Genomic DNA, 16,303 nt, shown 5'->3' with positions numbered 1-16,303 from the left:
TCTCCCGCTATTTTTATGTGTTGATGATGTCTTACTTTTGTTATATTGGTGTATCAAATGATATTTAATGTTTTTTTAAAATACTGAAGATGTTTGTACAAATAATGTTTTTTTATATCTTGTGAGTTCAATGAGTATGTATTAAATTATAAATGGAAAATGTATTAGTATTGAGCATACATATTTTATTATATTTGAACTTTCTGTTCTGGTGATATTGGTTGATCCTTGGTGTGGACATGCAAGAGTTGAATTGCTTATCTGCCCAAAGGGGGCATTATTTTTTTACTCTGTTGTTTTGGTGCCCTACCCCTTTGGAATGAAATGGCCCCTCTCCTTATGTAAGAACCAATAGGGCGTGAGCCAATTTTGCCATGGTTAATGGCTAGAGCACAAGCACTTTAGCAGTGGTTAGCAGTAGTAAAGTGCTAACAAACATGGATTGAAATAACAGGAGGGATGAAGGAAAAAAAGGTTGGGGATGACCCTGCAGAGAGGGCCAAATCCAACAGTGGTGAACTGGAGCACACACTGCTTCTTTACTTCTCATCTGTTAATGGAGTAACTTTCACTGCAGTAAGGCAGTATTGATATTTGTGCATCAAAGACCGTGATGGCATCATTGGCACTGATCCTAGAAGCTACCTGAGCCATTCATCTCCATCAGCAGGAAGTAGCAGCATCTTTCAGAGGCAGACCACAACTTACCAAAGGCTTTTATATATGAAAGAGCAATATATGGAAAGGTAAGCCTTGTCCTTTTCCAGAAGTCCTTCTCCAAATGATCCCTGAACCCTGCCTGATCAGGATTCCCACTAAGATCCACTGGGTACTTTGTCGAGAGCCTCCCGGAACAGGTCATGGCTTCCACCATTAGCCAAGTATCACCTGACGTTCTACTGGCCGGTGATGGGGTGTGGGCGCACAGTTACTCATTGGGATGTGAGAAAATTGTATTTGTGTCTTATGATCGCCTGGCAGCTAGAGAAACCTATCAACTACATATGTTTCTGAAACCAGAGCCTTGAGGATTTAAGCTCTCATTACACATATGGCTCTGCGAATATCAGTTAATGGCGGAAAAGCACCTGCACCACGTAGAATTTTCAAAGCAAAGAAAATTGAAATTCAATGCAAATGGTGAATGTCTACCATATTACGGTCCCATGCTCCACCTGATAAGAATGTTACCCAGCGTGTGTGGCGGGACATGCCACATGTCGGAGGAACAGATAAATAACAGGGATACGTGAGGTGCTTTTGGAGGCCCTTTCCTGCTGAAATTCAGCCAGTGGGATGTCTCTACATTTTGGCTCTAGGTTTGCCTACTAACCTAAACCTAATAACCCTACACGTCTTTTGAAAATTATAGATCTTGACAAATCAAAGATGGTGTGCTGTGTGTGGGTCAAACAAGCTGTCCTTAGTCATAATGCCCTGCAAACATTAGTGTAAAGCACTAGTTCCTTACATTTAATTAACAGTAAACTCTGGAATCCACTACCTATGGATAATGTCTTCTCATCCTGCTTTTGCACACAGCCTCTTATAAAAGTGGTACATTGCTTGTATGGCAGAGCATACTGTGCAGCAGAGAAACAAGCCTAAAACGCGCTTATGTCTTCTTCTCTCAGGGGTTTGTTCACCTTTACTTAAAATTGGCCGCTTGATCAATTGATAAATCTATTGGGAGTAGTGTCCACCCCTGGTCAAGCAAATTGCTACCTTCTTTGTTTATAATTTTGAATTGGAAAAAGTGAATGAGTTGAGTCTAACCGTTGCCTGTATTTCTAATAGAGAGTACTCTCCTTGTTTGTGCCATGGGGCACCGTTTAACCAGTGCACCAGATGCAAACAGGGACAGTACGCACTATTATGATGGATGTGCTTTCCTGAGGCAAAGCATTCACTGCTATATGGACGGCTGCCTTAAAGCTGCTCCGTGTTTCACAGTGTAGGCGACACCCGCCTGCACTTTAAAAAGGAATTAGAGATCCCCATGCAGGCAATGCAGTGAGTAACTGCACCCACCGACAGGGAGATGATCCCTAGGGGGTCCATGAGACCACCTTTCTTTTCTCAAAAGGGCAGACTTCAGGAGCCATGTTTGCCTCAGTGCATGTGTCTGTATTGTGACACAGGCACAGAGGCAAAAGGATTCTCATTTGCATGCCCTATGCAAATGAGGAAAGCCATCTCAGACCAGCGCTGCAGCTACATGTGCACCAACGCTATCCGTATCACAGAAGGAGCCATACAAGTGTATCCTGCCCCTTCTATAATACCAATATGCCCCATGAGATTCATCATATGAGCCAAATTCTATTTCATGTTTTGAAATGGTTTTGTAGTGTGTGATTGTAATCAACAGTGTGTATTTGCTTTTCACAAACACAATGTATTACGAATGTGTTGATTGTGAGACTTGTTATCAAAATATTAAATATGCATGCGCTGTGTCAATTGATAACCTTCACTTAAGTTATATATAACTACAACTGGCTTTGTTTTGCCTATTTGAATTCATTTTCATTTTATTCCAGAAATATTTAAAATTCACTTAATTTTCTCCTTTTCTTTTTCCCATTCCTTATTTTGGTTTCCTCATTACAATATGCCTCACCCTTACCCTCTTTGTTTTTGCTCGCTAATTTGATTTTGTCTGAGACTGCTCTTTCTCAGTGCAACCACTACATTTTTTAACATGGGATACCTGTTATTTTCATTATTTAGTCCCAACCCCTATGTCTCCCTCCTCGAAATCAGTGAGCACACCAAGTGAAGTAAGCAGCCAGGATGAGCTGGGACCGCTAGGAAGGTATGAACAACTATATATGATCTTAGTTCGTTCATGGCATGCTTGTGTGTCACCACTGTATTGTCTTGGATCATCTTTACTCAATGATACGTTATTAACAAATGATGCAGTGCATTACCTTGATTGAAGCTTAGTTTTCATAAAAGTAATTAGTTGGCCTCAAGCCCTTTTGTCAAATAGCTTACTTTCTGGATTATTGAAGGAAGGTTGTAAATCATGTACATTTAAAACGAATGTATACAATGCCTACTGCTGTAAAATACAACTAAAGCTTGACATCATTGTTTTGAATAGATATCAGTGCACATGGGGTGTTACCATTTGCCCGATAGAAATGCTTTGCCACAAACATGTTAGAGTACTTGTCTAATAAACCAATGTTCCAACCACGCTAGTATGAGTTGGGCAAAACACCATGTTTCTGCTCTTAGACCCAGGGTCATCAGCCCATCAGTCTATCAGTCTAAGTACCTCAGCCTGTCTGCTGTATGTAGGGTGGGCCTTCTGACACAGTTTAATTCTTGTTCAGGACTGTCAAGAAAAGCCTGGTGGTCAAGAACAGATTAAAACACAAATTACTCCATACCCTGGGAGAACACTGGTTGGTGTTAGGGACATTAGTTTTTCACATGAAACATGGTGGCCACTCAGCAAAGTTACAGTGCCTTTAGAGGAGCCAACATGATGGTAGCTCCTCTGAAAGCATAGAGCTCTCTGCAAGACAGGCAGAAATCTCTATTTATGGTGGGTAGTTATCAGCCAGGGTGGTATAGGATATTATCTCTGCAGGACACTCTGTATACCCTAAACAATGTGCATTGTTAGTGCAGCCCAAAACACGAAAACCTTGCATTCTCACAGCACATTAGTTCTTTCAAACTACAGTTACTGTTATTGTTTGGCATTGTCCGCCATGTCCCTTACTAGATGCTTCGGTTTAAAGGGCTCTTCAGTAGCAGGGGATCTCTGTGATAGTCATAATCTGTGAATAGTCCCGCCCATGTGTGGGGACCCCGGAGCAATCAAAATAGTCTCTTAAGTTGTCTTTTTCTGCAGTCCTGCATAGACACTTAAGAGAAAATGAAAGACAAATAATGCTGCCTGACAATAACAAGGCTTCATTGGCCAGCACTTCATCCTGAAGTGAAAAAGGATAGCAAAATAATGTAGAAATTTACACATTTTACTGCGTTTCACACATAGAGAAACTCCCCTTCACAAAAATCCTTTGTCGTGATAGAGAGGAAGGGTTGGACAGACAAGCCCCATAGGAAGCCATTATGTTTCTGGAAAAGGGATACCGTGCCTTTAAGGAACTCTCCAGAGACCCTCGGTATCCCATGATGCACAGTCAAAGGCAAGTTACTTTCAGTTCTTTTTTCCGGGTCCTGCTAGCAGGACCCTGGAGCATTGAGCTCTACCTTTATTGGTATAACTTCAATTTTTAGAGCTTTTTGAAAAGTTTTAGTGTTTCACTCGACGTCGGTGGCCTTTCTCTTCCTTTTGCTGTCTTTTTTTTTGAGCAGCTAAGCCACCTCTTTCTTGTCAAAATGCCAGCTTTATTTAACAAGTGCCCTGAGAGTGGCAGGAAGAAGGCCAAGTTAGACTCTCACAGAGTGTGGATACTCTGACTTCCATCTACTCCTGTTCCTGACTCCTGTCATCTGCAAGTCCTTCTCCAGGAGGACTCTGCGTGACCGGGAGAAGATTAGTCTTCAAGGCCTGGAGCAGAGAAGACATCAGGATGCATGTGGGACCTCGGGCATGGAGGGACTCTATCTGCTTCCACTGCCCGTGATTCGGTCGCTGGAGGGCTCCCCAGTCACAAGAAGGCCCAGAAACGACATCGGTCCTGGTCGCTGTCGATAGCTACGACGTCTATGTACAAAGGTATGACGACGATATGTTCCCCATCGACCCAGGGCTCTGGGGCTAAACGTCAATGCTCGGCATCGAGGGGAAGGACGTCGAGACCTTGCAGACTACGTCGACACATCATAGTCGTCGATCTAAGTCCCGAAGGCATCAGCGCTCGCCGTCGAGCCGACACCGCCGTTCGCCGTCAACGCGTAGGTCGGCGTTGAGAAGATCTTCGCCGTCGACACCGAGAGGTCAGTCGACATCATACAGGAGATCGACATCGAGGAGAAAATCGACGTCAAGGAGAAAGTTGACGTCCAGGAAGAGGACTCCTTTCAGAAGCAAGTCACGATCTGTGGTCAGCATTACTACATCTGGCCGCTTCAGGTCGGAATGGCGCAGGTGGTCTCCATCAGGGGACACGGCCTCCAGGGCACTTTCTTCAAGGCCGGCCTGGAAGAGGAAAAGAGTGACTCGTTCACCAGACTCTGAATACTCCAGGACCTATTCACGAACTAGGTCTCCGAGGATGGACCAGCCTGTGGTTCTGCGTCTGTCGCCTCCACGGCCTCGGATTCAGTTTCCTCCACTGCCTCCTCCTCCGCCTCTGCCCAGACCACTGCCACCTCAACCACTGGTGCCGGTAATGCCACCTGTGCCCAGAAGGCTGAGATCTCGCTCCAGACCATGACATCGTTCTTGTAGCACAGGTCCTCCACAAGGTCTCGACATCCTCACCACCGGGAGAGATAACACTACAGATACACTAGGGACACAAATTCCTCTAGTGGTGGGAGATATTCGCCGACCTTATCGGACTCTCCTCTCACGAGGGTGTCTCCAGTTGATGACATCGCTACCTTTCACGATGTGTTGCTGAGGGGAGCGGCTAAGCTGGGGATTGCGCTGACTGCGCCTACCCCTTCCACGTCTGTGATTTTTGAGACGCTGCAAAGGAAGCAACTCTCACTTCCCCTGCTTCCTCTATTGCCTGGTTTGAAGGAACCAGCTATGGAACTTTTTCTGACGCCTGCCTCTGCGAAGTCAGCTCCATCTCGACTTCAGAAGAAATACAGGCCCCGGACTGGGACCCCGCATTCCTGCGGACGGATCCTCCTCCGGACTTGGTTATAGTGGTTGAGGCCAAGAAACCGCACTCTACGGCTCCATCGTCTACGGTGCCACCAGACAAAGAGCTGAAGACTGGGCTCAGCTGGTAGGAAGGTCTGCAGTACGGCATCCACTTCCATGAAGGCAGCAAGTTCGACTGCCCTTTTGGGACGCTATGACCGCTCCTTGTGAGAGTCTCTCCAGCAATTTATTGAACTCCTCTCGAGAGACAAACGTGAGGACTTTCAGGAGGTTGTTAATGAAGGCATGATGGTGTCAAACCAAATCAGTGCGGCTGCAGACACATCTCTCCTAGCAGCCCATGGATACTGTCACCGGTGACTTTGAGGCAGCATGCCTGGCTGCGGCATACCTCCCTCAAGCCGGAAGCACAGCAGCGAATTGCCAACCTTCCATTTTTGGGTTCCACGCTCTTTGGGACCCATGCGGACGAGGAAATGGCTCGCATGAAGGCGGAAGTCAAGACACTCAAGGTTGTGGGCTTGGAGAAGCCCAAGGAACGGCGGAAGACTTTCCGTCCCTACCAACGGCGATATTCCTCCCAGCGGTTCCAACGCGGGCAGGGTCGCCAAGCTGGGCAGCAGCTGCAGCAACAATATCAGAGGCAGCTCTTCCAAAGGCGTCAGAGGGGCAGAGGCAACTAACAGTCCACATCGGGTAATAAAGGCCCGGCTGGGTCTAAGCCCTGAGGGACTACTTCCCCCTCTTCTGTTACTCTTTCCGGTAGGGGGAAGCATTCAAAGCTACCTGGCAGAGTGGAGAAAAATTACTCAGGACAGGTGGGTGCTGAATATTGTTTGCAATAGATACAGTCTACGTTTTCTGAGCCCTCCTCCTCCATCTATTCCACCGGTTCGCTTGCAATACCTGCTGCGCAAAATCCAAGCGGAGGCCAATACCGTGTTAAGAAAAAGGGCGATAGAAGACGTTCCTCCATCTCAAAGAGGAAAGGGTCTATACTCACGGTTCTTTCTTGTGCGCAAAAAGGACAAAAACGAGTTCAGGCCCATGCTGGATTTGCAACAAGCAAACAAATGGATTCGCAGGGAGAAATTTTGCATGCTGTCCTTGCATCAGATTTATCCTCAGCTACATCAAGGAAACTGGCTTTGCGCCATAGAGCTGCAGGACGCGTATTTCCAGGTTCCCATTGCACAGAAGCATCAGAAGTTACTGTGCTTCCTAGTCGGCACCAACCACTATCAGTACACCCTACTTCCCTTTGGTCTGAAGTCTGCACCCAGGACGTTTTCAAAGTGCATGGCAGTGGTGGCAGCGCACCTGAGGAAAAACAAGGTGTTTTGTCTACCCGTACCTGGACGATTGGTTGATCAAAGCATCCACCTTCCAGGAAGCGCAACTGTATTTCAACAGGACGGCTGTTCTGTTGAACCAACTGGGTCTGCCCATCAACCTGTCCAAGTCTGTCCCGACTCCTGTTTAGTGTCCACAGTACTTGGGAGCCTCCAACGATACTCTCAGGGCAGGCGTGTGTACTTCGGAGGAGCGACGCTTATCAATCCTTCCGAAGGCTCAGACTCTCATGTCCGTTCCATCAACGAGAGTGAGGACGGTGTCTTCTCTCCTGGGGTTGATGGCTTCTTGCATCTTTCTCACACCACATGCACGCCTACACATGAGGCCGCTGCAGGGATGTCTGGAGGATCAATGGGACCAGAAACGAGGGAGCTGGGAAGACAGGATCAGACTGTCTCAACACGCTCAGCTGTCCCTGAAGTGGTGCTGTTCAGCAGGGAATCTCCTCAAGGGAGTTCCATTCTACAAGGACATTCCTATACAGACCATTGTGACGGATGCTTCTCTCCAGTGCTGGGGAGCGCATTTGGACCATCTTCAGATCCAAGGCACATGGTCTCAGGTGGAAACCACGTATCACATCAATTTTCTGGAACTCAGAGCTGTTCATTTGGCGCTGTATTACCTCAACAAGCAGGGGGGCTCGAGATCGAGCAGACTGTCTCAGGAAGCGCAAGCAATCTGGCACTGGCTGTTAGCCAGGGGACTGACTATAACGGCTACCCATCTAGCAGGTGTGCAGAATGCTCAGGCAGATGCACTCAGCAGGCTCGTTCAGGAAAATCACGAATGGGTCCTAAACAACGAGGTGTTAAGAAACCTCTTCGCAAGATGGTGCACTCCAGAAATAGATCTGTTCGCCACCGCCGACAACAGCAAATGCCGAGACTTCACCTCCAGGTTTTACCAACCGGGGACTCTGGGGAATGCACTATGGATCAGCTGGTCGAACAGCTTTCTGTACGCTTTTCCGCCCATTCTCCTGATTCCACAAGTGTTGATCAAGCTGTCCCAATCCAGGGCCCGGGTGATCCTCATTGCATCGGAGTGGCCTCGACAGTGGTGGTTCACCGACCTGCTCCACCGGTCTCTCCAGCCCCATCTGCGGCTTCCATGTCGGCCGGACCTGCTCGCGAAGTTCGGGGGGCAGATGGTGCATCCAACCTCTCATCGTTGAGTTTGGCAGCATGGCTCCTGAGCTAGTGCAGTATGGACAATTACACCTGCCTGACAACTGCAAGGAGATACTCAAGGAGGCAAAGAGGCCATCTACAAGGACTTCCTACGCCTACAAGTGGAAGAGATTTTGCAATTGGTGCACGTCCAAGAATGCTGATCCTACATCCTGCAAGGAAGATGTCATCCTTCCATACTTGCTGCATTTAGCTCAATCTAGCCTTAATTTTCATTCTATTAAGGTTCACCTTGCAGCATTAACTGCGTATAGGAAATGCCCTTCACAAACTTCTTTTTTCCAAATCCCTGTTATTAAAGATTGTTTGGAAGGTTTGAAGAAGGTATTTCCTCCCATTAGGCGTCCTTCGCCTCCGTGGGAGCTGAATGTGGTGCTGTCTAGATTGATGAAGGAGCCTTTTGAGCCTATTAATAAGGCTTCATTACAGCACGTATCCTGGAAGGTGGCTTTCCTTGTGGCTATAACATCGGCCCGCACAGTGAGTGAGTGAGATTCACGCTCTGTGTTGTCAGGAGCCCTATACTGTATTTCATGCTTCCAGGTTTGACATGAGGACTCACCCTAAGTTTCTCCCTAAAGTGATATCTGACTTCCATGTCAACCAGACGATCACTTTACCAAGGTTTTTTTCAACATCCTTCCTCTCCGGCAGAGAGGTCCCTTCATTCACTTGATGTGAGATGGGTGTTAATTCTACTTAGATAACACCAAAGACATTCGTAGGTCAGAACAGTTGTTTGTTAATTATGGTTGTCAGGACTGGTCTTGCCACCTCCAAATAGTCCATATCTAGGTGGATTGTGTCCTGTACACAACTATGTTACCAGAAGGCTAACAAGAATCTAGGGGGTAGGCCTAAGGCTCATTCAACTAGAGGCAAGGCGGCTGCAGCGGCTTTGCTATGTAATGTTCCCATTGCAGACATTTGTAGGGCGGCTACGTGGAAATCTGTCCACACCTTTGCTAAACATTACTGCCTGGATTCTGATGCCAGGACAGATGTGCAAGTTGGGCAGGCTTCGCTGAGGAATTTATTTGCTCAGTAAGGATATTTCGTCTACTTTTCTTCCACCGCTGGGTTTGGTTGCTTGGGATGGGCTTGCCATTCTATTCACAGATTATGACTATACATAGAGATCCTCTGCTACAGAAGGAGTAGTTTCTTACCTGTTACTCCAGTTCTGTAGTAGGGGTATCTCTGTGATAGTCCTAAGCGACCCACCCTCCTCCCCGGTGGAAGAAAGTGTTTTCCTGGATGCTACAGGCCTGGCTTTGAGACCTTCGGAAAGAACTGAAAGTAACTTGCCTTTGGCTGTGCATCATGGGATACTGAGGGTCTCTGGAGGGTTCTTTAAAGGCACAGTATCCCTTTTCCAGACACACAATGGCAGCCTATGGGGCTTGTTTTTCCAACCCTTCCTCTCTATCATGACAAAGGATTTTTGTGAAGGGGAGTTTCTCTGTGTGTGAAACCCTGTAAAATGTGTAAATTTCTATATTATTTGGCTATCCTTTTTCACTTCAGGATGAAGTGCTGGCCAATGTAGCCTTGTTAATGTCAGGCTGCATTATTTGTCTTTCATTTTCTCTTAAGTGTCTATGCAGGACTGCAGAAGAAGACAACTTAAGAGACTATTTGATTGCTCTGGGGTCCCCGCACAAGGGCGGGACTATTCACAGATTATGACTATCACAGAGATACCCCTACTACAGAACTGGAGTTACAGCTAAGAAACTGCTCCTTCTCTACTACTGCTAGACAGCATTATTAAAAGGGCTGCTGTTCATAGCAAGGTTCTTTCCCACTGAATGGCTACAGATGGCATAGAGATAATGAGAGGGAACTTCATGTTGTCTGTGATATCATTTAAAGTGCTCAGGTGTAAGCTTCCAATTATTAACAACAATCTATTTCCGTTGTATGTCTGATACCCATAAGAGCACCCATGAATCCTCATTTAACGGTTCCCGTGGATCAGCTGAGCCAATGAAAAGGAACCAGCGGGTAGCCATGTGCAAAATGGCCTTTCTTACTTTCCATAATCTTACTCACTCCTTCCTATACTTAAAACATATGGATTTTTCAGTACCATGGCACCCTCCCACACCTTCCTCTGACCAGTCCCCTCTAATTCTAAAAGTAGTTTAAAAATTAATACTTGTTTTCTAGCCCCCTTGCCCCACCCTCCTCAGTAGGGTCTATACCCCCCAACAAAAAAACAACAAAAAAATACATCCTGCTACTTTCCTCTGAAAGAAGGAAAATCTTACCTGGCATCCTGCCACCTCACCAACTGATCTAATTAGTTTTTATTCATCAATTGACCCTAAAGGCTGTGCTCTCATCACTCAATCCATGAGCAAGTGCAGGCAGAGGTGCTTTACAGTTTACAGTGAGGTAACACCTCAGCAGTGTGTGGCAGTTCGTAACAGTATAGAACTAAGTAAGCTGGGCCTACCTGCAGGATGCACTGTTCCTGGTGAATAACATTCTCAATGCATAAAACACAATTAAAGTAACATAAATTCTATAGCTGGTCTTGATACTTTCAAGTTTATTTTCTTAAAGTGAAATTTTCAAAACGAATAGTAGTCTATGAATCAATATTTGCCATAATGCTTCAGTTCAATCAGTATATAAATACATAACTGTATCTTTATACAGTAGATTTCATCGCTAAATACTGCATGAAATCACATGCCTACATATATAACTGTCCATACACTGTAATGCATGACATATTTCAATGATGTTAAAACTTGCGAAGAAACGTCGCCCGATGCATTTCGGGAAGCCCTGTTCCCTTCTTCAGGGGCGAGTACCTATGAAAACATAAATACATCAAATAACTATAATGACCTAAGTAATACTTATCCTAGTAGATTAACAGTGGGGGAATCAAATAAACATGAAAAACAGCATTGTCTGTTAAGTACTAGTACCTATCTGTCATACACATTGTTCACACTTGTGGTGGTGAGATCATGTTGTCATGGTGGCTATTCATCATTAATAAAATTGGAGGACATAAATGTGGAGGACATAGATATATACTGCCTCATATGCGATGCGCATGTTCCAACAAAAATAAGCCACATGTTCATCACGGATAATAATCACGAAAATCCTAGACAATTTACTCAAATCCCAATGTTTTTCTATTGAGATATTTGTTGGTCGCATTACCATCTATTACATGATATATCTTTGATTCGATATCCTGACATACACTCAAGTGTGGCATACCGCCTCCCCAGGTAATCGTGAGAATACCCTCTGTTACAAACTTTGAGATCAAATGGAAAAATATTTGGCACTAGGCTAGTTAGAATAGTCTATCGTTTACAAAAAATCACTCCATGTATAATGGCGTACCTGTTCTGTGATGCTATATGCAAGATGCACGATTCTCGATACTGAAACTGCTGTCTATTCTGTAAATCAAAAAATAATAATAAGAACAATACTAAGTACATGAAAACCGTCTCCCATGAGTGCACTAAACATACAAGCCATGACCTACCTAGTATAACAACACTTTCTCAGAAAGAGGAACGGTAACCGCCAATTACAGGTACTTGCGGGAAAGTGGATTCCACCAAAATCAACGATAGGGAGGTGAAACGTCTATTCCGTATAGTGGCAGGTGTCTCACAATAAAACATAGACTACATGCTGCATACCTCAGTGTTGCATCAAAACGATTAAATTTGCTCGAGTAATCTGGCTGCGTGCAAGCAATAGCTTGTGTAGTTTCTGAAACATCAAAAAGGTGCCACAGTATGAACTCTCCGTCACAACCTAAGCAACAGTGTTATTAATTGAGCTGACTCTCTCTACTAACTTAAATGGTGAACAACTGCTACAGACAATTACTGTCCTAGCAGGGAATATTAATTACATTCAAATACACAACAGTAAGACGAAACGTCTGTTTTTATGTTTTAACATGGGTCTATCTGGTCAACATAAATAACATGCTGCATACCTTGATTTTCGTCAAGCTGATCAAATCTACTCGTACGTTCTGTCAGCTCACATAGTTTCTAAAAAGTCAAGGAATAACGAAATGAAGTGAAAACTAGCTGTCATAATGTGGACAGTGATATTAATAGTTAAACAGACGATTTCTTACCGACAGCTGACTAGAGAAGCTCGCTACTGGAACAAACACGTAAGTACATGGAAACCGCGGAAGGATACCATACAAACCTTAAATAGTGCCCCTTAACACGCTGAAGGTTCAGCCTTATAGGATATGTAGTCCAATCTAGTTCTATTCCACTCAGACTGAAAACCCGTGTTGAGTCAAAGGTATGACGATCTAACTAGGAGTCCACGGTGAGTATAGTCCAAACAAAAAGGTGGTATGGTTTTAACCAAAAACCAATATAGTCTAACTTGATATATGATTCAGTCTCTATATATATAACAGAGACGTACGGTGCACGACTAGGAGTAATAAGATGAAGGCGTATCACTCGCCTAATAAAATAGATTTCCAATCGAAACAAACAACCTGAACCTGGAGTGCTGTTAACTGATAAGATAATAATAAGTAAGAAATACCTGTGGATGCACGCTGTAGTCAGAGTATATATTCCCTACTCGAAAAGAAACTAAGATTCTAATTACTCAACCTCCAAAATAGGTACAAACTGCCTAAAATAATCTGATGTATAACAGTATTGATAACTAACCCTTACTTTGTTTAAACCCTCTACCTGAGGTAGTCACAATCTATTGTAATGTTTTAAATACCAACTTCCCGTTTTATAATTATGTCCCAATGAGAAGGGCATACGTAGCACCACCCGTTTTGGTTGACTTGCCAATGTGTCCTCTACCGATGGTAGTCACAATCTGTTCTGTTATAAAAGAATGCTACAGGGTGCTAGTGTAAATATTCATCTCTATTCATACTAACAATCATAGCATGATCGCTAAATTATACATGAATCGATCAAAATATATACATCCTATGTACACTGTAAACAATACTAAACGTGGTTACTGTTTCATATCATAACCTAAACGTGTGCCTATTCTACTCTAGTGTTATGTGAAAAAAAATGTATCTCAGATACTATCCTGAAAATTAATTATGAAAGAAGTTTATGTGGATTCTAAGTATAATGCCAATAATGAGGAGTAAAGATTATGCTAATATTTCCAGTTCTGTAAATGATACTGTCCTGCCAATTAATAATGGAAGAGGTTCATATAGATTCTTAGTATAATGCCAATACTGGGGAGCAAAGATATACTAATGTTTGCAATTTTATAAAAAACAACTGTAATCAATCCTATCATTGAGACCATTCGGTATCAAAGTGTTTAAATGTTCGATCCAAAACAGTTCCCCCTGGAGAAGTTTGGCATTATTGTCACAACCTTCTTGTTTAGCCACAACTTCGATGATCTGCGCTCTAAGTTGAGCAATGTTGTGTTTTTCCTCAATCCAATGAATGGCTACAGACATGGTTCTATTTTTACACCTGAAATTACTTTTATGCTCAGAGAGCCTAGTTTTCAGTTTACGTTCGGTTTTCCCTATATACAACTTGCCACACGGACATTTCAGGCAATAAATAATATTAGTAGTCTCCAGAGTGACGTAACTGTATTTGTTGACCAGATGTTGGATGGACAATACTGTTTCCCGTAATGATATTATTGCAATGAACACAGTTTGAACAACACCTAGTACCCTTGTATCCATTCACAATGTCCTGCTTTTGAGAGGTTCTCATGATGTCCATCAGTTTTTTTCCCCCTAGTGTAAGCAAAAATCGGTTTATCTGTAAAGATGCCAAGTCATTTTCATTTTGTAGTAATTCCCATCTGTTCAGGGTGATTTTTTTTATTCTGCTTGAAGCGGTTGAATATTTCGACACAAATGTGATTCCTTTTTTCTGTTGCCTGGGTTTGGGATTCAATAGTGTTTGTCTGTCCACTATCCCCAATCTATCAATAGTTTGGTCCAGTATCTCTGGCGGATACCCTCTTTGCTCAAACCTAGTGCGATGAGATTGCAGCTGTGTGTTGAAAATGTCTGGATTGGCACTTATCCTTTTAATTCTTAAAAAGTGCGAATATGGCAGGTTGGTGATAAGGCTTTTAGGATGAAAACTCGTGAACAGTAAAGTGCTGTTGCGGTCTGTGGGCTTCATAAAAATGTCTGTGGAAAGAATATGCTTCTCGTTATCTTTTTTAATCTTCACATCCAAATATATCACCTCACTGTTACTCATGGTGTATGTGAATTGGATTCTTGGGTTCTTCTCATTAAGTTGTAATATAAGTCTCTGTAATTCAGCTTGCTCTTTGGACCAAATCAAAAATATGTCGTCGATGTACCAACAGTATTGCACATGACCTATCTGCCACGCCTCATCAGTCAAGATATGTTTTTCCTCAAATTTGGACATAAATATATTTGCATAAGCTGGTGCCCCAGAAAATCCCATGCTTGTGCCAGTCATTTGGCCATAGTAGGTGTCCTTCCATCTAAAGTAGCTATTATTGAGGCAAAAGTGTAACAATTTCAAGATAAATAGACTTTTCTCCTCAGGGAGATCTAGTTGAAGTAGTGCCCATTCTGTGGCTTCCATTCCTTCTTCATGATTAATTGACGTATATAGTGCAGTAACGTCGATTGTACACAATGTCCAATCTTGGCTGTACACTTCTTGTATAGTCTCTATTTTGTTGAGGAAGTGCGTCATGTCCTTAGTATAGGTACACCATCCTTGGACGAATTTCTGGAGATAGTAATCCAAATATTTCCCAACAGGATCAAAAATTGAACCACACCCTGCCACTATGGGGCTGAAGGGTGGGTCAGTGGGATGCTTATGTATTTTTGGAGTCATATAGAGATGAGGCCTCTTGGGATTCTGTGTCATAAGATAAGCCTTCTGGTCATCATTAATTATTCCTTCTTCCTTTGCTTTGTGTAAAAACTCATGCAAGATGCTTTGTAAGCTGTTCGTGGGGTCACTGTCAAGGGTGATATATGTATTGATATCACTGACATATTCATCAACTTTACGTGTGTAGTAATCCGTGTCCATAGCAACTAGGGCACCTCCCTTATCTGCTGGTTTCAGCGTGAGCTTTTCATCCTGGGTTATGTTCTGTATTATCCTGTGTTCATGCTTGCTGAAGTTGGCTCTAGTAGTGGACTTATACTTAATCTTCATCAGATCACGCTTTACGGTTTATTCAAAGAAATCTCTGATCTTGTGTGACAATGGCGCTTGGAACATACTTTTTAGTTTAAATGTACTTTCTTTAGTATCTGTATTCACATCCTCACATACTTGCAAAATATTAGAGAAGTAATGTCGTAGTCTTAACTTGCGAACAAGTTTGTGAAGAGCTACTTCAGTGGCTAACAAAGTAGTGTCATTTGTGGGAACAAAGCTCATCCCCTTACTGAGGGTTGTTAGTTGTTGTGTAGTCAGTTCTGTGGACGAAATGTTAATAATCAAGCTACATTCTTCCCACTTCTTAGTACTTTTCCTTTGTCCTCTCCTGGTGGGCCGCTTGCTTGATCTTGTGATAGATGTTGATTCTGCATTAAAGGCGTTGGTTGTCCTGTCTGTGAGGCCTGTACTAAAAAAGAAGAATTCACAGTAGTGGAAGTGGATGCTCCTGATGTCCCACTTGTTTGATTGTCGGACAATACTTGAGTTGCTGTAATTGATGCAGTTTTAGCAATTGGAGGTCGGGTCGCTGAGATATCCTGGTCTGTAGCGATACTCTCCTCACTAGATGTATTTACTCTTGGTTTAATGAATCGCTTCTTAGCATAAATTTCAGCCCACGTGTAAACCTCGTTGAGTTTGTAATCTATGGTATCACGACGATACTTTCTGATCTTCCCTTCTTGTAGTTCCTTGCTGTATTTGTCAAGTTTTGCATTAAGGTCTTCTAGTGTTTTAGCCCAAGTCTGTTCTTCTATGCAGGTTTCCAA

At 43.6% G+C, this 16,303-nt stretch overlaps 1 protein-coding gene across 1 annotated transcript in view; it reads left to right on the top strand.

The window, feature by feature from the left end:
* Positions 1-16,303, top strand: part of DYNC1I1 (dynein cytoplasmic 1 intermediate chain 1) — a 1,862,117-nt gene that overhangs the window by 223,496 nt on the left and 1,622,318 nt on the right. Inside the window, exon 5 of the mRNA XM_086941928.1 lies at positions 2,734-2,818. Within this exon, the coding sequence (XP_086798054.1) occupies positions 2,734-2,818 (85 nt within the window). The remainder of the gene's footprint in view (positions 1-2,733; positions 2,819-16,303) is intronic.

The sequence above is a fragment of the Lissotriton vulgaris genome, chromosome 10 (genome assembly GCF_964263255.1).
Source record: "Lissotriton vulgaris chromosome 10, aLisVul1.2, whole genome shotgun sequence".
Classification (NCBI taxonomy): Eukaryota; Metazoa; Chordata; class Amphibia; order Caudata; family Salamandridae; genus Lissotriton; species Lissotriton vulgaris.
Note: the sequence above shows the minus strand (reverse complement) of the source record. Positions and strands in the feature narration are given on the sequence as shown.